Raw genomic sequence first — 23,192 nt, 5'->3', positions numbered from 1 at the left:
AACTACTCAGTGCAACTAGCATTAGCAGTTTTGTAGTTGCGTAGAAACGACCTTATTAACGCGCAGTTATATTGTAGGCCCCGAAATTAATTTACGTGTACATTCCGCAACCGATTTTAGGAATTAGGAATTGCGACTAGAAACTCACAAATCGTTATCTTTTAGATCAACACGTAGATCTGACCCACGTGTTTGTACTGAAGCAAATGATTGAAACGGAATCGGCTTCAATTTATCACCGCGTTATGATTGGCTAGTTGAAAGTTAGTTTCGTACGAATCCGTGGTGGGGAAACTCCGTGTGGCAAGTCAGAAATTTCGTACAAATGGAATTTCCCAGATTAGTTGAAATTACACGGTCTGTGTGGCCCGGCCTTTAGGCTTCCTTTGAATAAAACAAATGTGGTGAATTTCTTACTGCCAGCCAAAACATTTTGATTGGCTACCCGTGATTGGCAACCAGTTTGCTTTGTTGGAGGCAAAACTTGATAGGTCGAGTTAATTTGTAGGCTTCGTAATGAATAGAAAAGTGAAACCCTACTGACAACTCGACTCATCGACTCACGGTCTGTACTTCTACTACAGCGAAAGGCGATACATCGGCTTGTGGTACCAAAATAGTTAAAGCACATAAATTACATAATTTTCTTATTAGATATTTCAATACATCAGAGTCTTGGCTTTCGAATGAGCCTATATTCAATACACAAAGAATAATATAACTATGAAAAACAGGGTGTCAAAAGTATGTCCTGCAAAAAGAAAACGCTTGGTTCAGGTTCTCAAAATGTGATGTCACAATTATTATTTAGCCTTAGGTAGTCGATCCCTTTCACTGCCATTGAGGCTGCGCTTTTCTGTGACAATCAGTGCTGTTAAACTCAGAGAGCACTAATAATTAACTAGGATTCTAAATAATCAACAACGTGCTAACCCTGACCAATACAAACACATGTCCTGGGTTAATTAATTATGCTTCAATAAATGTACTATCGTTGATAAAGGTAATGAAATCACATCAATTAAAATGTGACCTGTGGTTGCGAGGCCCTAGGACTATATGCAAATCGTACTTTCGCGAGATTGAGCAAAGCTTAAAACTAATTAGTCTCAGTCGCAACCCTCAACATCACAATAAATTGAGAGGGCTAGACTAGCCCGGCATAATATCTTCGGGAAAACATAGTATGATGCTTGGAATCTGAGTTATTTATTATACGTAGAAATAAGCTGTACATGGAGAACTAAGGACACTGATTCCTCTGTCATCGTCATTGGTTCTCTGGAGTTGTCCTATTTTCGCCTGACACTAGCGTCATTATCGTAGTTGATAAATATAAGTGGTAAACAATAGAATAGGCGGTAAGAGCACACAACACCGCATATGAAAATTGTGACATCACAATTTCAGAACCTATGCCAGTAAAAATTTCTGCGGTAGAGCTCTGGGGAAATCCTATAAACACCAAACAATGTATGTCACACTATGGCAAACAATACATAATTCGAAAGCCAAGACTCTGATGTATTGATGAATACAATAAAAAATTATGTAATTTATGTGCTTTAAACGCTGGACCTGAAACTAATGAGCAGTTCTAACAACTACATTAATTTGTCCAGCTACTTATATTAAGAATATCTCAACTATCGATATGTCAAAAAATTAAAATCACAGAAGGCTGAAAAAACTTCCAACATCAGAAATAAAGAAGGGGTGGCTCATCATATACAGTAGCTCTAAGGCTATGAACCTAACAGTTCTGCTCAGCAACAGTCTAAATCACTAAAAAGTCAATAAAAGTAGTAGTTTTATAGTCTTTATATCTTTGTACTTAGTCAAAAAAACTTGGTAATTGTTAATAGCTTTGTTAATAATGGTTTATTAGAGTCATTCATGAGTCATCAATAGAGTAATCCTCTTTTTATTTTAGTACAGTAGAAAGTGACAGGCGGCAGTTAACTCTAAGACCACAGATAAAACATGGGCTTAATGATCGCATGCACTTATGGATGTCTTTTTGGTATCTCACACCAGCAACCCACCAGGGCACATGCTTCAAAATCAAGGCTTCCATGCCAGTAGCAACCTGATATGTATTTTGATGTCAGAGCTAAGCAAATTTTCTCTTTTCTAGCCAAAATTTTCAGATTCTAACTACAAGCTTTACAAGAATTAAAAAGGACATAAATTTTATTCAAAATACTAAAAAGGTGCAAAACAAACATGTTCTACAGTACATGCAGCACAGTGGGATCACCCCTCAATGATGATAGAAAATGTATACATCTATTTTCAGTTATTCATACCTATCTGCTTTAACTGTAGCTGGTCTGTGAGTTTGAGCTTTGGCAAATGCTCCTGGGCAATTTTGTCGAGCTGGGCCTTCAACTCCTTGAATCCTCTCACAATCGCTGCCTAAACATATAGTTGCCCCAATAGAATCGATAAAAGAAGGACAAAGATATGTTATCTGTAAGTTGATATACTTACAGTCAGTGTATCTATGGGACAACTTCCAATGCTGAATATAAGCCCTGACAAGTGGTACCTGGTGAACATGACTGATTGTAGGTAAAGCAGGGATGGAAAGGCTGAGAGTATAGACTAAGCAATGGAAACATACAAGTAAGGAGAGCTAGTAGACAGATCACAATGTATGATACATTAGTAATAGCAAGTTCATAGACTCAGATGCATTGAAGGAAGAAAAGGAACAGCCAGCTGATAGTATGAGGTCAGTAGGTCATGAGCAATAAGTCTAGGAGTCTTATAAAGTAGATAAATCAAACTCAGTAGATCAAAATATTGTATGCAGCAGATATGCTGACACATAGACACGGATCCACTGCATGAAACTGACAAGTACAGAAATCGATGTAAATACATGTACAAACACAACTTTCTATCCATGATCAATAATATATATGCATATCAATAAAACCACCTCAAACACCTCAAGTCCATTACCACACAAGTATACTGGTACGTACATATTCACCAACATATTCACAAACACTCACATACAGTTAGTACAATATTTCATTCACATTACTGAACTCCTGGATAACAACACTGCTTAATAACTTACTGGGGGATGGCTCTTGGTCCCAGTTTCAAGCAGCTCTTGATGGGTTCTCAGGCTATTCCACTGCTTGAGCAACACATCTTCGACAAAATCAGCAATTTTAGTTTGTGATTTCTGGCGGTTTTCTAGCACCTGTTTCTCAAGTGTGTCATATTTGACTTTAACCGCATTTAGCTGTAACAGAAAATAGTAAATGGAAATAATAGAAAAGCTAATAAACAGGAGTTGTAGCCTCCTTGTCATACTAACACAATTGCTTCAGTATCACAGCAACTACTTGGTTAAACCTGAAGAAGAGGAGATGAGTTAAAACAAAAACATAACATCCTTCAGTAGCTATACAGTGCATAATAGGGTATAGGCTGCTTTTTACTGAAATAAAATAAGATTAGATGGAAAATTGTGCCATAGATCCCAATTAGAGACATTATAGGGTGGGATGTTTACTCTATAATAAAAAATTATCAGACTCCACCAATATCTTGCTGTCCGCAAAAGTCAGCGTGTCTGCTCTTGCTGCAACCACTCATTCAAAATGATAGTTTCATAAAACACCAGTTTGTTTCAGTGAATATCAGATAAACTACTCCTAATATATGCTGCTTTTGCAGTTTCCTAACATATTTATTAATACATGTAAGTACCTAAAAATATTCTGTCAATAGAGTCTGTATTAGTTACCTTAACCCTGTGAGGCCCATACACAGAAGCTTTGCTCTAAAAATTTTCAAACTTTTTGAATAGTTTCCAGATATATGTATGAGTGTTTTTCTAATTTTTTTATTTTCTACAACAACCCTGACCTGAGATATTAAATGTTGCACTCACGCAACATTGGGCTTTAATGCTACCTATATACATTACGCATTAGACAATAGTTATGAAGTATTTGAGCCAGTAAAATAACTTTATTTGAATAAATAAATGGTAAATGTACTTATACATATACATGTATACAGATACATACAATGTACATATACATATATATAGTACATATATTGAATATATATACATTCAGTATATATAAGTTGTATATATACATACATATACGCATACATATATATATGTATATATTGTATATATGCATACATATATGCACACACATATATATACATATATAAATATATATAAAAAAATATATATATATATATAGATATATATATATATATATATATATATATATATATATATATATATATATATATATATATATATATATATATATATATAACACAAGCATATAAGTTTACATCACTGCTTGGTACAAATGGACTAAATCCTGGAGCAATATCAACTGTTCCAAAGTAACTATAGCTCTCCATTCGCTTGCAGTGATAGGTACGAAAATAATTTCGTTCATCAAAAAAGCCGAGACTATTTCACATTTTGTAGTAGTTATTTTCTTGAACAGCTTGCCGTGACTTCGCTTTGGAGCCTTTTTTGGCCAATGAGCAAAATTGTCATAGTGAACATTGCACGGACCTTTTCCAATTTTTTAGCTGGTGTAAGGCATAGACTAGCATCACCTGCTGCAGCTGGTCTTCCTTGTTTGGCAGCACCATTGACATAGATGAGACTGCCGGCAACTTCAGCTTGGAATTCTCTTCTATTTAGTACTTTATTTCTGGTAGCTTGAGAAGGCGACTATCACTTCTGTAGATATTCCAAGTGTTGATTTCGGCTACCATTACAAATGTCGTTACAGGTAGAGATATCATCACCGGCTCTTCATGGCAAAACGATACTCTGCTAAAAATAAATCTTACAAATCACTGCCTCCCATATTTTTATGTGGTTGTATAACAGCAGGCATGTTATAGAAACGATGCTCTTTTGACGACTTGTCCCACCGTTTGGCTTGAGCAAAGGACTGCACACCAGTCAATGAGGAGAGAACGGTGATATCTTTGTTGTCACACTATTTGACAGCAACCACATTGTTGACCTCCTTTACATAGCTGTCATAAGATCCTTTACTATCTCGTTTGAGGACTTTTGAATTATTGAGCATGCATTCTTGAACCCTGTTGGTTTGAACAGTATCTGTATAGAACATCCCAGTTTTATTTAGCTCAGAGATGAAGGGAATAGCAATAAACAAGTTGCCTCCAACAATTTTTTACTTCCAGTTATTTTGTAGAGTAGATGTTAGCTTGGGCACAACATCAGCTTCTTAGCCCAACTCCGTCCGTTTACAATCACCACCCTGATATACTCCAGTCATGCATAATGCCACTGACTCCTGCTCGATGCTAGATCTTGAAGTGCCATGGATGTGGCTTACTCTTTATGTATTGTCGGGTTCTATTTACAGACATTCATTCCATATGGAACCTATCCTTCGTCCCATTTTCCAGAGCTCGTCTAGCAAATTCGTTCCATCAACTCTGCTTCTCATTCGAAGGCGGTTGCTGTTGCTGTTTGAAGTGGAAGGCTTTGAATGCATTTTGTATCTACAAACTAAACCAGTATATTTTGAAATATTATTCATCTAACACCTAAAATGGCCCAAAAGAAAGCCTACACACCTAACTATCATGCTATATCAAGTGAAATAATTGCACAATTTTGTATCATTCGGAAATACCAATTTGCTTTGGTAGTAAACGACTAATAACAGTAGTACTAGTAGCAGTGAAGGAAACCTTGTAATATTACTTCAATGGCAGTCAGTGTACCTCTACTATCATTTTTACAACACTAAGTATTATGCACATCAACAGGAATGAAGAGCATTAGCCCTAAAAATGGTCTATTGGAACTTCCGATACTAATCCCTTGGCTTGCAGCTTAGCAATGTAGAGCCCAATGTTGCACTCCTGCACAAGAAACTTTGAGCTCATATAGATAGACAATTTTTTTTTACTTCTTCGAAACATTTTATGTGTGTAAAAATATGGTCAGCATAGTACCAAAAAACCGAAAATGAGTTATTCCAACTTACCTCAAAGAGCTATAAATCTTTGCCTAAAAAGTTGCTTTCCTCATGTGTGGTCAACTCTCAATTCCATGGAATGCTCTAGAGTTATGTGATGACATCACGAGCATGAAATCCAATCAATTTTGGGTTTAGGGTTGCATAAAGATATGTAAGAAGCCACTTGAGAATAATATTTGGCTATAAAGCATTTGTAGTTGCTCTATCTAGTTTTGAAATTTATGTTGCACCAGTGCAACAAGGGGCCCCAGAGGGTTAATAGAGTAACTGATAGATTTTAGGTACTGATTTTACCAGCATGAAACCTTGTAACAAGAATAATATTTACAAACCTGACTCTCTCTTGTTTTACGAATAAGCTGAAGCATGCTTTCCGTTTCAGCATCATAGTCCGACTGAACTTTGGATACTTCTTTGAAGAGTTTTTCATATTCCTCATCCTTCTTTGCACTCTCTAGTGTTATCATAGTACCCAGGAGGGAGGCAGCCAGATTTTCAAGCAACTGGAAGTCATGTGGTACACCTGTGTAATATTATCTTAGCTGATAGTATGAAACAAATCAAACAGGAAGGATGAATATGATACAAACCACAAGATGTTAGACAGAATGCAGGTGTTTGTGTAGCATCATCTATACCAAACTTTGATCTCTACCTGCTGACTATATGTGTTGAAATAAGTTCAGCTAAAGGATGTATAAACATAGTGTTTTCCTGTGCTAATCCAGACACTTGAAACAGTTCAGGGAGGTCAACACACCTAACCACTTGTCCATGTAATAAATGTTATAAGACCGATAAAGCTCCTCAATCAAATGATCTTCCTTGACAGTGTTATAACTGCAAAAAGTGGGTACATTAAACTTCTTAAATGAGGAGAAGAAATGGAACAGACTGAAAAAAGCATAGGAGTAACGGTAAAATTCTACTACATGTAGGTTGTCAGGCGAGTGTGCGATATCTGTCTTTGACCTTCATTGTAGTCAATTTTCATCAAAAAACTTGCAATATAAAGTGAATATTTTAGCAACTGTTTCTAATAGTTTTATTAGTTACGAAAGTGTTTGACGGAATATTTCAGTTATATTTTAAAACAGCCGAGGTTTAGTTACAAGTTAGCTTATTTTTATTTCAAGCAATTTGTGTTTCTTCATAAAATACACTAACTGATGATCAGCCTGCCAATCATGACAAGGCAGAAGATGTAAATATGAAACATTCTTTACATATGCTAATAGAATGGTGTTCACTAGCATCAGCTACGGCAAAACCTCAGACAAATTTGCATACTACAGAGTGCCCTGGGGTTACGATGCCACTGGTCTTTGATTTTTTTGCTTAACAATGTGGAACACAATGATTTTTTGCTCTTTACATACAAAATACCTTCTGCCATTTGTTATTAATAAAGTTTGTCTCGAAATTCAAATTTGGCAGTCAATGTGCTGATTACGACAGAATAATACTAGTGTTCACCCATAACGTCAGCAACAGCAACACCCCCTATGTTGATGAGTTAACTGATGGGTTACAGTGTTAACTCAATAAGCTTACCATTATCACATCTGGTTGAATCTGCTACACATTTCATACAGCTGATGGTATGGCAGACCTTACATCCCATTACTAGCGGCTGATTCTCATGCTTTGTACAGATGTCTGGCAGATGGGGGCATTCCTTTGATAAATACTGAGCCATAGGAATTGTATGATGGTCTTCAAGTACATCATCATGTTGCTAAAATAAAGCTAAATGTGTTATGACAAGATACCAGGCTATAGACACTGGTGCGATGGTCATCAATTAACCAATCGAGTTGCTAGAATAAAAAAATATGTGGTTGCCATAGAATTCCTATCATTGTAATTTGTCAGGCAAATAAAAAGATTCAAAATATTGGTGACAGGCTTTTATTATTATAAATTAACATTTGAAGATATTTAAGGATAATTTTGGATTCTCTGGGCAAAGTAAAGAAACAGTTGCGACTCAGATAAGACAATGAGATATCTATTTCTAAACTATAATAAAGCATATTCACTATTCATAGCTTTGATAGCTAGATGTATAATATCCACCTTTGTATCAATGAATAATGGGAAGAAAATACAGAAAAATATAAATACAAAAAACAAAAACATACAAAAGACTATCGTGCATAATTTGTGTTGCAGCTGAAGTTACACAAATTACAAACACAATGTTGTCATCTCTAGTATAACATTACTCATATAACTCATATAACACATTACTCAGTTGGTATACTAGTATACTAGTATACCAACTGCCTATTATAATCATGTTTAAATGGAATGGCTGAACAAGCGCTAACTAGTGAATTATCCTGCTCTACTATCAGGATAACCATTAGGAGTAACTTTGATTTATAAAATAACCACATAGAAAAGGCTCTTTCATAGTAAACCTCTAGTGATCAACTATATGACTTAGTTGAAACTACATAGCCTAAGTGCAAAGTTTCTCCCACTAAATAATAAGCGTATAGCAGGTCACCCCCTAATAATCTAATGCTGCATATGAGCTGGTGGCTAGAGTAAATATTTACAGAGAGAGACATTGCAGCCTGTTAATACAAGTAAACAACTGGACCATTCTATTTATATCTAAAGAATAACAGAGCTAACAACAGGAAGTATGCTTATCTGTAAAATGACCTTCGTGTGGCCAGCTGAAATCTGAAGGTATGAATGGTAATGGCAAATAACCTAATATACTACATGTGCATATGTTACATACCTCAAGGTGCTTCATGCAAAACTTTCTGGAGCAATCTGTGCAATATGACACAGCTTGACGCTTGTGTTGACCCTTCTTGACACAAGTGTCACAGAATTGCGCATCATCAAAAGCAGGTAGCATTTCAGGAGACATTTTATACACTTTGCTAAAAACCAGAGATGGCATAAAACAGAACATTCTAAAAATAGTGTAATAAAATAACATTATTAACACTGTTACAACAATATATTGTGTTATCCTATAAGTTTATTACCCTAGGACACTTATATTTCGCTAGTATTTAGTTTCGTGAGTAGCACACAGAGTAAAATTTCGCTGCAACTTAATTTCGCAGCTCTGATGAGTGCGAAAATATAGTGATGTGAAAATAAATACAGTGGAACAAACAAATTAGATTCCTCAGGTCCGGTCCTCTAGTAAAAAAAGTTTTTATATTTGCGACTAGTTTGTATTTGTAACCCGCAGGTATAAATGTATGGCAGAAATCGATAATTCAACGTGATCGCTTGCTGCCATTTGTTTCCTGGACTATCAATGACGTCTCGGTCCTTTCCGTCGTGAGCGATATGGTACCAATATTAGATCTCAAGTATTTATAGCAAGCGATGGCCATGGCACGTTTTGAGTTCACAATATTTCAAATTTAAAAAAATCAAATACAGTACATGTCTTATAAAAAAGAAAATAGATAACAACCAACATCACAACCAGAACTGTATAACATGGTTGGACCTGGTGAGGGTTGTTATCGTTTTTGGTTGGCAGTAAAATTCATCACTACAATAAGTATTATTTAATTGTATGACTTCACCTACCAGACTTTCATCCTCATCAGTTACAAATTCGGTGACTAAACTGATATCATCATCTTCTTCGTTTGTCTTGGCTTTTCCAAAAAAACTTGTTATCTTAATTTGCTTTGCCATGCTGCTCATTCGGTGTATTAACGAATTTACTAGAAATTTCCCAATGAGCTCAATCACACACAAAATTATCTGCATTTCTAATATCACGATTTCGTTGTGGATATCAATGAACTACAGGGCCGTATTCCCTTGGACAGCTGGCCGGCTAAGACGCCCCAACTTTTTAGGAATTTCATAGTCCAACGGCTATAGAAAGGTTTTTATCGCTGTAGAATATCACTTTATTCGAAGCCATAGATACAAACATCAACTTTTAGTAGTTCTTAGGCGTCATTATTATCTTCATCAGCGGCAAAATATTCTTGTTAACAACTTTTATAAAGGTTTGCAAAATATCAAGTTTTAGCAAACATCTGCTCGCCCATATCCTACTTAATGAACTTGAAATAAAATCGGCAAAAATGATCTTTGTTAAAACGCTTAAAAGAAAAAGATGTCTTCTTTCTGAGCTTTTTAACTGCATACAAGTTTTGCCTGTTTTAATTTTAAAACGTTTTGTCAGTCACATCAGCTAAAACAAAGCAAATCTCAAAAAATAAAAAAAATGTTGATACTTGCCAATAAAATTTTTTAAAACTTCACGTGAGAGGCCCGGCTGAGGCCCTACATAAGAGAAACCTGTTGGGAGCTTACAGCACCCCCCCTCCTTCTCCACACCCCAGATGTTCATAACTAGTCGTCTAACATTAGCCCCCCAACTTGCAACCAGTGAATACAGGCCTGTGTAGAACATAGCTGTTTAATTTCGAATTTTCGCTAGTTCGTTATGATAGTTTAGTTTCGCGCATGAATTTTTCGCGTGATGATGACTCCGCGAAAACGCGAAAGTTAGATGCCGCGAATACTTAAGTGTCCTAGGGTAGGTACTTGCTCCAATAGATATGCTATCATAATAAAACTATAATGGGCAGCTTATTTATTTTCAAATCAGATCAATTTGCTAATGAAATACTCTCAATTATCTATAATATTATTAAACATCTTTCATCCATCTGTTGGCTATTACTGTAACAAAGCAATATTTATTCCTTGATTGGTACTATTATTTAAGGATTGGGTAGGCAGTTGATTAGCTCAGTTGGTTAGAGTGTCAGCCTGATAATCAGCATGTCAGGTACTCAAGATCCATGTTGACCAACATTTTAGTCATCTCATAACTTGTGTGTACATAATTTTGAGATTGACGAAAAGTTGGCATATTTAAAACTGCTGCAAAACAAAATAAAAAGCAAATTTCTAAAAAACCTGATTTCAGATTAAAGTTACAATGGAAATTGTGGTATGCCCAAACAAATTATTGAAAAAACTCATTTTGACAAATCAAATTTGCATAAATCCTTTCTCAATTGTTTGATAAAAATTTGTATAAACGGAGAGCATAATAGCTATCTTCAGCTTGCGTTTATCAAGTTTCAACACACCACATTTGTCTCTATTGTCAGTAGTTTGGGCCTGTTGAAAGCAAGTAAATGCTAATTTACCAAACGCACACAAAGTAGCAGACAACCAGTTCTACCAATCAATGTCCTTGAAGAGTACAATGATCAGAGGCAGAACTTCAACAACAATCACTATTTGAAGTGTTAACTCTTTCACGTGTTAAATATTTTTAATGTTAACATGACAGCATTGTTGAATATTACTTACCCGCAACTTTGCAGACCACACCAGAAAATGTCGTTCTCTTTGTAGTGTGACGTAAGGCATGGCATGCAGTTTATGTGCCCACATGGCAACTTCTTCGGATCAACTATTTTATCATTTTTTAGACCACAAAACTCGCATTCGATGTCCTCTGATGCAGAAGCCATTGCTACAATGAAATACCAAGAATACAAGATAATTTAAGAGTTCAAATATTTATAACTTCTACTCCTTAAAATTATATCTTCAGCGTTGTATTATAAAACTGCAATGCACACAAATGAGAGCATTGTATCTAGGCAGAAAACTGGCACACATCAATGCTATAGTCTAAATTTATTAGAAAGCTCATGTTTATTGCGATGGAAAACTATCAATAGTTCGAATGAAAAATTACCAGAATTGAAACAGTTCATACCAGTTTTCTAATGATTAAATAATAGTATTTTAATATTATTTTTATTTACAATAACAATAAAAACATTTCATTTTTATCAATAAAATCAGATGTTTTATAATTAAAAATACAGTTTTGAAGACTAGTGAGGAAAGCTCGCATCTGTGACAATAAAAGGCAACTCCCAAGGTGAAACAAAGATGTATAAATTACCAATAAGAATGTCGTAGACTGGGTAACATCTGAATGCGAGACATATTTGTGATGTTTGTTACTTGTAATACATCAAAAATATATTTTAAAACCTTAGAAAATGCACAAAATCATAAAGATTCACAGTAAAAATAGGATTGCTACTAGTAGTACAAACTGAGCCAGTCTCGACTAGTCAGTCTATAGCTAAGAGGTTGGTGATTGATTCACCAAAACAGTGATTGACATTTATTGACCTCAGTTTTACGCAATGGCATGACATGAAGACACAACTTGCTCAAAAAGTACAGAACTTCTGAAAAAAACTTTGAAAGTTGCGCTCATGTCTTTAGAACGATGTTGATGAACAACTCCAAATTTTCTTGTTCACGCTCTGTAGAGTTTTAAACAAACTCTAAAACTCTGGTGATTGTTGGGATTGAGAGTAGAGGAACTTTACTGATGTGTACTATGCCAGTTATTGCTTTATTGCATAATAACACCGTGAAGCCTGTTAAAGTATGGAAATCGTAATAAATTCAGTCCATATCAAGTACAGAAAACATGACAATAATCATGGTAATGCTTGAACACAATTGCTGCCAACAGTATTAATTAATTCAAATTGAAATTAATGAATATAAACTGAAACATGAGTGAATAAAGTTGCGTAACTGACCTGTTCTATCTCTATGGTTGCAATCCCAGTGGTTTAATAAGTTCAATACGTTATCTATAGTTCGCGGCTATGCCTTAGTGGATGCTCTGTTGTATCGCATTCACTGAGTCAAGCTATACTTGTTAATAAAGGCAGGTCAGTAGAAGGGCAAAAAACTACCAGTAGAGGTCACCCGTTTTCTGTTCATTGGCCAGATTTACGCGCCCATATGCCCCCACAACCAACCAGAAAGCAACTGAGTCAGCTTGAAGTGTAACGAACACTCAGACCGCTGACCCGGCAAACAATGGTCTATCAAATATACGAAAACATAACCTCCTGCTGAGAGTCAGATGCTTTCCCTACACTCCCATCTAAATTTACTTAAATTTACCCTACAGTTTAAAAGAACTTATTGTTGATATGTTTATTTATGCTAGCATAAAATATGGAATACCACAACCCTAGCATTATCGTAACAAATACTTGCTTAAGCTGCTTAGCATGAAATGAGAAAGAGTGCGATTTATGATCTCAGGAGAAGCACAATTTTATTAACTGCTCTCCTCAACACAGTCGGGGGTTGTAGTTGCTTCCCTTCACTATCGATGTGTCTGTTTCCGAGTATGACTTCTACGTTCCTGACTAGGCCATCCTTTCCTGGTGATGTCTGTGTGACCTTGCCAATCTTCCAGTCAGATCTAGCCACATTTTCATCCAATATCATAACGATATCTCCCACCTTAATATTCTTACGCTCTGTTTTCCATTTCTGTCGCGGAATTATTGAGTTCAAGTACTCCGTCTTCCAAGCCAGCCAGAATTCATCCGCCATCCTCTGTGATATCTTCCATCTAGCCCTACTGTACAAGTTCTCGTCAGGAAACTCACCCGGTGGAGGTGCTACCAGTGTCGACCGTTTCGAGGTCAGGAGGTGGTTAGGAGTGTGGATTTCGTCTTCGGGAGAGACGATTGAGGTGGCATTTAATGGTCTGTTGTTGACAATGTTGGCTGCTTCACACAGTGCTGTTCTCAAAGTTTTTGTGTCCATCTTGTGTTTGAACTTCAGTGCCATGCCGTTGAGTACTGCACGCACTGATCGGATCAGTCTTTCTGTGGCGCCACCTTGGTGACTTGCATTTGGCGAGTTGAACTTGAAGATAATCTTGTTTTTCTGCAAGTACTGCTTCAAGTCAGGGTGAGCCAGGTCAAACTGTTTTTCCAGCTCGTTTTTAGCACCAACCAAGTTGGTTCCGTTGTCGCATACAATTGTTTGAATTGGACCCCGGATAGCCATGAAACATCTTAGTGCCTGGATCAGACTGTCGGAGCTCATGTCCTCCAAAATTTCGATGTGGATGGCTCTGGAGTACAAACATGCAGTTATCAGCCCCCATCGCTTTAGCTCCGTTCGTCTTTCTTTGACATAGAATGGACCGAATACGTCAACGCCTACGTGAGTAAAGGGTGGTGTGCGGGCTAACCTTTCTTCTGGAAGTTGTCCCATTAGTTGAGTCGCGGGAGCCTTCCTCAAGCGTTTGCAGTTTACACACTTTCCTATCAAGTTCTTAATTTGTCCGGTGCTGTTCACTAACCAGTATCCAGCTTCTCTTATTGCTGCCAACGTGCTTCGCCGTCCCAGATGATAGATTCTTTCATGATAGTGTTTGGCAATCAGATATGACACATGGGTGTGTTTCGGTATTAGAACTGGGTGCTTTTCCTCCATAGTTAAGTCTGTTTGGTTTTCCAGTCTCCCACCAACACGCACTAGCCCGTTGTTGTCCACATATGGGTGTAGTTTAGTAAGAGATTTATTCTTTGCTTTCGTTGGGTAAGCTGTGGTTTGAATCTCTAAGATAATAAAAATTTCGGCCTCTTGTAGCTCGCTTGGCGTTGTTTCGGTTATTTTCCAGGTCTTTTGTCTTGCGAATTTCTTCAGAATAGCTATGCTTCTGATGAGCGTCATCCAGTTACTGTATATATTGAATTTCTGCGTGATATTCGAGGTCCTCGTTGTAGCATGAGAGGTTACCTTGCGTAGCTCTGGATCATTCTCGGGAAGAACAGCATCAGCTTTGTTGCTATGAGTATACACTGAAATGTCTAGTTTGTGTAGAAACTTCGGTCCTTGGAACCAATTTGGACTTGATATGAGACCACTAGTGGATGATCCACGGGACACAATGTCTGCGGGGTTGTCTGCTGTTGTTACATAGTTCCATTTTTTAGTGTCTGTGTGAAGTTTTATTTCTTTGACACGGTTCGCGACGTACATGTGGAATCTTCGACAGTCATTGTTGAGGTAGCCTAGAACGATATTGGAATCCGTCCAGAACATTTCCTTGTCGATCTCCATATGCAACTCCTTTCTCAGTGTTACTGACAAACGAGCAGCTGTCACTGCTCCTTGAAGTTCGAGCCTAGGGATAGTTGTGGGTTTGTTCAGAGGGGCTACTCTTGACTTGGCAAGAATTAAGTTGCAGTTAATCTTGCCTTGATCATCGATTTGTCTCACGTATGAACAAGCTCCATACCCGGCTGTACTCGCATCACTGAAGTGATGTAACTCAGTTGACACGATGTTTCCCTCCGGCTTGAAACATCGTTGTACATTTAGCTGCGCCAGCTTGGGCAGTTCAGAAGTCCATTTTGTCCATTGTTCTGCTTCATCAGTAGGGATTAGTTGATCCCATGACAGTCCAGATGAGATACATCGTTGTAAGATTCGCTTTCCATTCAATATTACAGGTGATATAAGTCCCATAGGATCATAGATCTGGGCTATTGTGGAAAGCATGGTTCTCTTTGTTGACGGCTTGTTCAAAGAAGCAGGGGTGGTGAAATGGAATGTGTCTGCTTCGAGGTTCCACTCCATCCCAAGAGTTCTGTCACATGGTAATTGATCGGCAAAAAGGTTCAAACTCTTGGTTGATTCACCCCTCTCTGAAGGGGGTACTGCCGCTAGCACTTGCTTGTCGTTTGAAAGATATTTGTGCAGGCGTATACCTGCTTTGGAACATAGCTCTGTGGCGGTCTGAATTAGGTTTACGGCCTCTTGATAGGTCGCCACGCTTGTGACTCCATCGTCTACATAGAAATTGTTCATCAGAAAATCTGCTGCCTTCGGGAATGTTGACTTGTTGTCATTGGCTAGCTTTCTAAGCCCATAGGTGGCTACTCCAGGAGAGGATTTTGCTCCAAATAGATGAACAGTCATACGATATTCCTTGATGGTCTTGGGGTCTTCGCCTGTTGTCCAGAGAAATCTTAAGTAGTCACGGTGAGACGGGTCCACCTTGAAGTTGTAAAACATGTGTTGGATGTCACAGGTAATGGCGATGGTTTCTTTCCTAAATCTTAGCAGTATTCCTAGCAAGGAATTTATATGGTCAGGTCCAGTGAGGAGCATGTCATTTAATGATACATTGCTTGACCGTGCCTTACCATCAAAAACTACTCGTAGTTTTCCCTTTCTCTTATGCCGAACGGCAAAGTGTGGTAAATACCACACCTTTCCTTGCTCTGCGGGAGTTGACATGACTTCTTCAGCGTGTCCGTTGGCTATGAGATCCTTCATGAACTTTGTATACTCTCTCTTATCCCCTTCTGATCTTTCGAGCTTTCTCAGCTGTTGCTTCAGTCGTAGTTCAGCTTGCTGGCGGTTGTTTGGTAGCTCTGGTTCAGATCTAAATGGTAGCGGCATCATCAGGTTTCCCTTGCCGTCCTTTGTGATTCCGCTCTCTAGTATATCGATGAATTTCATATCTTCTTGCGAAGTGGCCCCTTCAGTGTTAATATCTCTGAAGTCCTGATCAAGAAGGTTGAGTAGTTCGGTATCCCTAGCGGTATATGTATTGTATGACTTTCTTGCGGCGGTCAGCTCTCTACCACCACACATGGTCCATCCGAATAGTGTTTTTGATGCAAACGGTCTGCCATCCATGCAAGTTCTACTTTCTAGAGGTTGAATGATCTCAGTATGATTCATTCCTATCAGTAATGCTACTGGTATGTCTAGCAATGGTGGTATTTGGCTTGCTATATCTCTGAGATGAGGTAACTTTCTTGCTTGTTCTGGGGAGGGCAACTGACTTTTGTTGCAGAATATAGCTCTTTGGTATGCACTAATCTTAGCTTGGTTGTCATTCATGTACCCTGTTAGAAGTATGTTGTCATACCTCTCGAGATTAGTCGTTTCAGGACCGTTCATTGTGTGGATAGTTATGTCGTGCTCTACTGCACTAGCCGTGGCTCCCAGCCGTGAGATTACTTCTGGTGAAACGTAGCAGGAATCAGACATTGTGTCTAGCAATGCATAGACTAGCATTTTCTGGCCAGTTCCTGCTGACACATAGACTGGTATAGCCATACTTGTCAGTCTACTTCCCAAACAAGTGGCCTTACAAGACTTCTGCTTGTCTTCTTTTGAGGTTTTGGGAGTTTCGTATGTCGCTTGATCCATAGGCTTCTGAGAAGGTGGACCGGTAGTTTGTGGTAAGTTCGCAGGTTGTTTACGTCTTTGGCCTTCCTTGCTTTCACTAAAAGCTGATACCTTCTGAGAGTCACTTCTGTTTGGTTTCCAATTGTTATCGTGATTGGCCGTCGCGTGACTCTTTCCACATAAAAGACATCTTAAAGTCGAGTTGCAGCCCTTAGATCGATGGCCTTTAACATAACAACGGAAGCAAATCCCTTGTTTCTTTACAAATTCTTGCTTCTGCGATTTTTCCATCTCTTGCAGACGATAGCAGTCGACGGTTTCGTGGTTGCCAAGTGTGCAGTTCAGGCAACCCTTTGCTGTAGAAGTAGAGTAACTCTTAACACTTCTCAGGGGTTCGGAACTTGAGGTTTTGGTTGCCCTTGGAGACTCAGAAGCATTGTTACGCTTGATTCTATTGGCTTGCGAGCTGAGTGCCTGCGAAATAGGGAGTGACATAATTCGAGCCTCTTCTCTTACGAAGGAGCAGAATTCATGGAATTTTGGATATCTTTGCTCGCACTCCTCCAGCTTGCCAACCACTCTAACCCATTTAAGCTTAAGCCAATCTGGAAGCTTTTGGCACATTTTCTCATTTTCATTATAGTCGTTTAGAACGTCAAGTGTGCTGACAGATGACATAGCACTTTTTAAGTGACAAAGAAAGTCACTGTACTCTGTCAGTGCCTTGCCATTTCTTGGATGGATCTGTGGCCACTCATCTAGCCTCTTTCGAAATCCTCTGGCAATATTATGTTGGTTTCCGAATCGTTCCTTAAGAATAGCTCTTGCTGACAGGTATGCTTCGTTTGTATTTGTGATAAAGTGGCCTTCAATGCACCTTCTTGCGTCTCCAGTTATGAATCTTTTGAGGTGACGCAGTCTTTCATGCCCCTGTATGTTCTCTGCTTGTAGAAAGTTGTTGAGGTCCACTTCCCAATCAGAAAATTGGAGAACATCACCTTCAAAGATAACTGGTTCTACAGACCTTTTATTTGCACTTATTGCCAATGTCAGAGTTTCAGCTAATCTGTTCATTGCATTAGTTTCTGGTGAGATTTCTTGGTTAGAAGCAATAGCATGCTGTCGCTGTGTAGCAGTGAGCCATTGAGTTTGTGGTAGTGTGCCTGAAGCAGGCGCATCGGATTTTGCTATCACATTTACTACTTCTGGGCACGTCTCTACTGCGGTTGAGTTTCTTACTTCAAGAGCTGTCCTCGTTTGGGGTGAGTTCTGCTCTACAACAGCTGCCTCCACTTGACTAGAGTCACCAACTGCGGGAGTTGCCTCCGTTTGACCAGGGTCACCAACTGCGGGAGTTGCCTCCGCTTGGCTGCTGCTGGCATCCCCGAACTGTATACTGCTGTTTTCTGACAGTCTAACCAGCTCTTGAAATTGTCGGTTTTCTTCTTCTAACTCTGCAGTTAATCTTCTTTTCATGTCTTCTTCTGTCTTTGCTTGTTCTTCTTCCAGCCTGTCAAGCCTATCCTCGATGGCCTCCTTGAGTTTGCGAGCATGCGCTATAAAATGATAGAACATTGTTTTGGTTTGTGGCGCTACTCTACCTTCATCTTTATCATACAAGTTCACAAGATCATTATATGAGTGCAAAAGAGTGTTCACTCTCTCAGCTAACAAATCATGCATGTCATACAGTGCCTCTAGGGCAACACCACGAGCTAGATTGTCCTGTATTTCATTAAGATATCTGTACTCTGAGTTGATCTCTTTTGAGATCTTTACTTGCAACTGATAAGCTTTACTCTCCTTACCGACCAATGTTAGCGCAGTTTTCCGACGCGTACGTGCTGAAAATTCATGATGCACGTCTGTTGAAGCGCTGCTTTCAGTTTCAGAGCTGCTAATACTAGATGCGCTAAGAGTCAATTTTTCTGAGTGTAGCTCGGTGACAACTGACTCACTAGCAGGGTTTAGATCGTGTTCCACTGCATTGTGAATTTCTGGTTGTTTGCTAAGGTCAGAACCCCCCGGGTGTTCCCCATCGCCATCAATCAACTCACCACCCCCAGAGTCAGCCATGGGTTAGCACAGGGCCACAAAACTCAGCCAAGTTCGCAGAAGTGGAGTGACCTCTAATGGTTTACAGTGGGTTAATGAAAATATTGAGTTCAAAAAAAAGAATTTAGATTATACTTCGAATCAAATTCCTAAAACAATATATTCTGGTACTCTAATAATTAACTAGCTATCTTCTAAATGCATACAGTTTATAGCCGATTTCCTGAATATAAGGAGCTTAAAATAAAGGTATGAATGGCTTGAAATAGTCACGAAATATGCTTTCAGGTAATGATCTTCTAGAATTTGACTGGTTGAGATAACTCCTAGATAGGAACAGTTTGAGTTAACTCCTGGTATGAGCAGCTGCTAGATTGACAGTTTCAATATGGATAGATCGTACGCAATTACATGCATGTGGATACTCTTTCAGCTGCTGCTCCAGCAATACTCTGTAGAATGGCTACAGTAACAAGTTGACCTTTACTAGGCTACTTAGCTGACAAGATTCTGTTGATGCTGACTTATGGCTGGCTTGTTGTTCTTTATCCTCCGCTCTGTCTGTTAGAGATCGGAAGGCTTCACTGTAGAGTTTTAAACAAACTCTAAAACTCTGGTGATTGTTGGGATTGAGAGTAGAGGAACTTTACTGATGTGTACTATGCCAGTTATTGCTTTATTGCATAATAACACCGTGAAGCCTGTTAAAGTATGGAAATCGTAATAAATTCAGTCCATATCAAGTACAGAAAACATGACAATAATCATGGTAATGCTTGAACACAATTGCTGCCAACAGTATTAATTAATTCAAATTGAAATTAATGAATATAAACTGAAACATGAGTGAATAAAGTTGCGTAACTGACCTGTTCTATCTCTATGGTTGCAATCCCAGTGGTTTAATAAGTTCAATACGTTATCTATAGTTCGCGGCTATGCCCTAGTGGATGCTCTGTTGTATCGCATTCACTGAGTCAAGCTATACTTGTTAATAAAGGCAGGTCAGTAGAAGGGCAAAAAACTACCAGTAGAGGTCACCCGTTTTCTGTTCATTGGCCAGATTTACGCGCCCATATGCCCCCACAACCAACCAGAAAGCAACTGAGTCAGCTTGAAGTGTAACGAACACTCAGACCGCTGACCCGGCAAACAATGGTCTATCAAATATACGAAAACATAACCTCCTGCTGAGAGTCAGATGCTTTCCCTACACGCTCTCTTATGTACTGCGCTATTATACGCCTAGGCAGCGTCAGTGGTTTGTCAGTAAAGCCAAGCTTTGTTCCTTAACGTGAATTAGCTAGTGGTGCATTATATTTTAACACCTCAAACAACAAGGCTGCAACAAAGCATTCAGCTCTTTCAATATTACAATGCATTCTTGGCAACTGGTAATGCTATCCGCATGGTCTGTGAGCAAAATCGATACACGCACTTTACAAATTTTCGGCCATCTGTCAAAATAGACCAACATCACGTGAAGATGTAAGGAGATAAGCTGTGAAACTATGATCTATTGTGGCAACGACCTAGATTGACTCATTATATTTAACTTATGTGACATAACAACGTAATCAAATGTAATACTCACTGATACAACCTTTAACTCGAGATAATTGCAACGAAAACGTAACTGCACTTGAACGAGGAAGTCACCGGTAGGCGTATCCCTTTGTGCGCGTATTCCAATCCGCACTAGCAAATTGCGACCATTTATTTCAACAATGCTTAATAAGGGAAAGGAAGAGTGACAAATACGTAACTAGTAGTTTCGATAGTTGCGCCAGTACGTATTCCGATGTTTTAGAGCTATTGGGTAGGAGCAAACAACTACAACATTTATAGGCTTTCCGTTTCTATCGAGCGCACATACATCGCGTGTGCAGACTGGAGATTATATAAGATCCTTAGGTAGCATTAATTATTTCACTGAATGGAGAGTGTAAGGATATCAGTGAGGCGTGAATTTTCATGTCATGTTAGCGTTGTCATGTTAGTGCCATCTTAAATGTTAACATTCAACAGAATTCACATTGCAGCTATTTGGTATCACAAGAATAACCATGTCTTACCCTGCTGTGTTGTAAGTTCATAATACATGAAAATGTGATTACAAGCTCTTAAAAGCTCAAAAACGAACATTTAATCACAGAGATCACAAAAATGTCGTAGTTTGGAATCTCTTGATTTCGATGATGTTATCACACAATGTAGTTGTTGTTTTGACATGAGAGGTTATCAGATGAAATTTTAGGCTAATAAAAGGCTCAATATAAAACATCTTGTAGCACTAGTTTATGAAAAACACTTCGGGTTCTACCGGGAAGCCCTATCACATATAGATGCAGTTTACAATTTCATTTCAGCCTGATCTGATCGTCTATTCGTAATATGATCATGTGACCCCTGCATTCTGCCATATAGCGCGAACCATTTTTTTACTATAACAGATGCCCAGCAGGCTGCTCACGTTTATCAGAAGATGATATACACTCCTTCAAGCTAAGGTTAAAAAGTTGAATAAACTTTTACAGTAGGTTTTGATATATTTCTGCTCAAAGTGACAGCATTGCAATGATGATGAAGAAGAGGCATTTGGACAATAGACATTGCTCTATTGAATGCGTGAAGTATATTTGTAAAACTATTTCGACAAATGAGGTGGCATGAAAGCGTAAACAGAAACCATTGTGTTTCGCTAGGCCCCATTTGAGCTGCTTTGGAAGGGATTTCCAATATACAGCGTTTTCGCGATGGCTGCAATTAACTGTTTGTTTTTGAGCTTTTAAGACCTTGTAGGGACACTCCCACATATGTTGCACCTACAACATAGCAAAGTAAGACATGGTGATTATGTTGATGCCAAATGACTGTAATGTGAATTTTGTTGAAAATCAACCTGTAAATGAGTCCCGTTTCTTGCCGTTTAGTAAAAACCTACTTGAATTTATTCTTGCCACCTTCAGGGCTGTATTCCCTGGTTGCAAGTTGGGGCGGCAAGTGTTGGACGACTATGTTATAAACATCTGGGAGATTGGCAGTGGTGTTAGCCTCAACGAGGCTCGGTGCGGCACCACCAAGCTCTGGACATTTTAAGCATCAACAACTCTCAAAGTATACATAAATGCAATTCATTGTAAGCATAAAAATCTACATAAATACATTGTTTATGGTTCATGGAAAGCAAAACTTTTTCTTTATTCAACGAACGATAATAAAATTATTACATAAAACTCATGCCCCTACAGATTTTTGCAAGGGAAATTGACAGCACAAGAGATATTATTTTTTGTTGGAATAGCTCATGTTCTGTCAATGTGTCCATGGGGGAAATCTTTCACAACTGATTCTGTATCTATTTCAACATCTTTATATATGTGTAATATTAGAAAATTATTTATACGAGCCTCCCCTAGTGCTCCTCATCGATATTTTGATTTGGTTATGTTATGACAAGGAAAATGCAAGTTTGGGGGTCTTCTTCACACCCGACCACAGGCAATAAAGTTCAGTTTCCACGTCTTAACAAAGTCTCACAAGATCACTCATTTGGCGAGATCACCACAGAGACAATATATACCGCTAGTTGCTCATAAATTAATTGTTGGGAATTCCAGGTGAGTAAGCTTAGATTTCAATTTTTAGTACTTAACCAGCAAAAATCACTAGATGGTTAGGGCGGCTCAGCCAACAAGCCACCCCAGGGAATATGGCCCTGGCCACTCTTTTCAGTATAATTTTTTAACAATTTTTAAGGTAATTAGCAGTATGGCTGGCATACCAAACAATTAGTAGCAACTTAAAAATGTTGGTAATAGTAATTTTTCGTTCTGGTTTTATTATTTTTTAATTATATTTCAAAACTTCTGTTACGATTTTGCACATTAAGACTTGCAGTAGTGATAAATTAGACATGTGGAGATTTGGTTTGCAGATTTGGAAAAAATGGTTGTGAAATTATAAGGTCACTTAGTGAAATATTCATCGTATATATTTAGGCATAATTTTTTTAGGTTTTTTAATGAGAAAAAGACAATAATGCAACATGAATTAAATAAGAAAAACAATTTCCTAAATTGTTTTAAC

At 38.2% G+C, this 23,192-nt stretch overlaps 1 protein-coding gene and 1 pseudogene across 1 annotated transcript; one reads left to right on the top strand and one right to left on the bottom strand.

Annotated features, from left to right (window-relative positions):
- Positions 1–23,192, top strand: part of LOC137398130 (ATP-binding cassette sub-family F member 1-like) — a 743,032-nt pseudogene that overhangs the window by 634,881 nt on the left and 84,959 nt on the right.
- On the bottom strand, positions 12,991–15,482 carry LOC137398743 (uncharacterized). Its single transcript, XM_068084932.1, has 3 exons — positions 15,349–15,482; positions 14,394–14,409; positions 12,991–14,327 (listed from the first exon to the last, which is right to left on the bottom strand). The coding sequence occupies exons 1-3, from the start codon at positions 15,480–15,482 to the stop codon at positions 13,131–13,133; spliced, it is 1,347 nt and encodes a 448-aa protein (XP_067941033.1). The 3' UTR covers positions 12,991–13,130.

This window comes from Watersipora subatra, chromosome 6 (genome assembly GCF_963576615.1).
Source record: "Watersipora subatra chromosome 6, tzWatSuba1.1, whole genome shotgun sequence".
NCBI classification, from domain to species: Eukaryota; Metazoa; Bryozoa; class Gymnolaemata; order Cheilostomatida; family Watersiporidae; genus Watersipora; species Watersipora subatra.
Note: the sequence above shows the minus strand (reverse complement) of the source record. Positions and strands in the feature narration are given on the sequence as shown.

What these genes read in the sequence shown, in the direction of transcription:
- LOC137398743 (XM_068084932.1), bottom strand. Translation starts at nt 15,482, where the DNA reads ATGGAGTGGAACCTCGAAGCAGACACATTCCATTTCACCACCCCTGCT.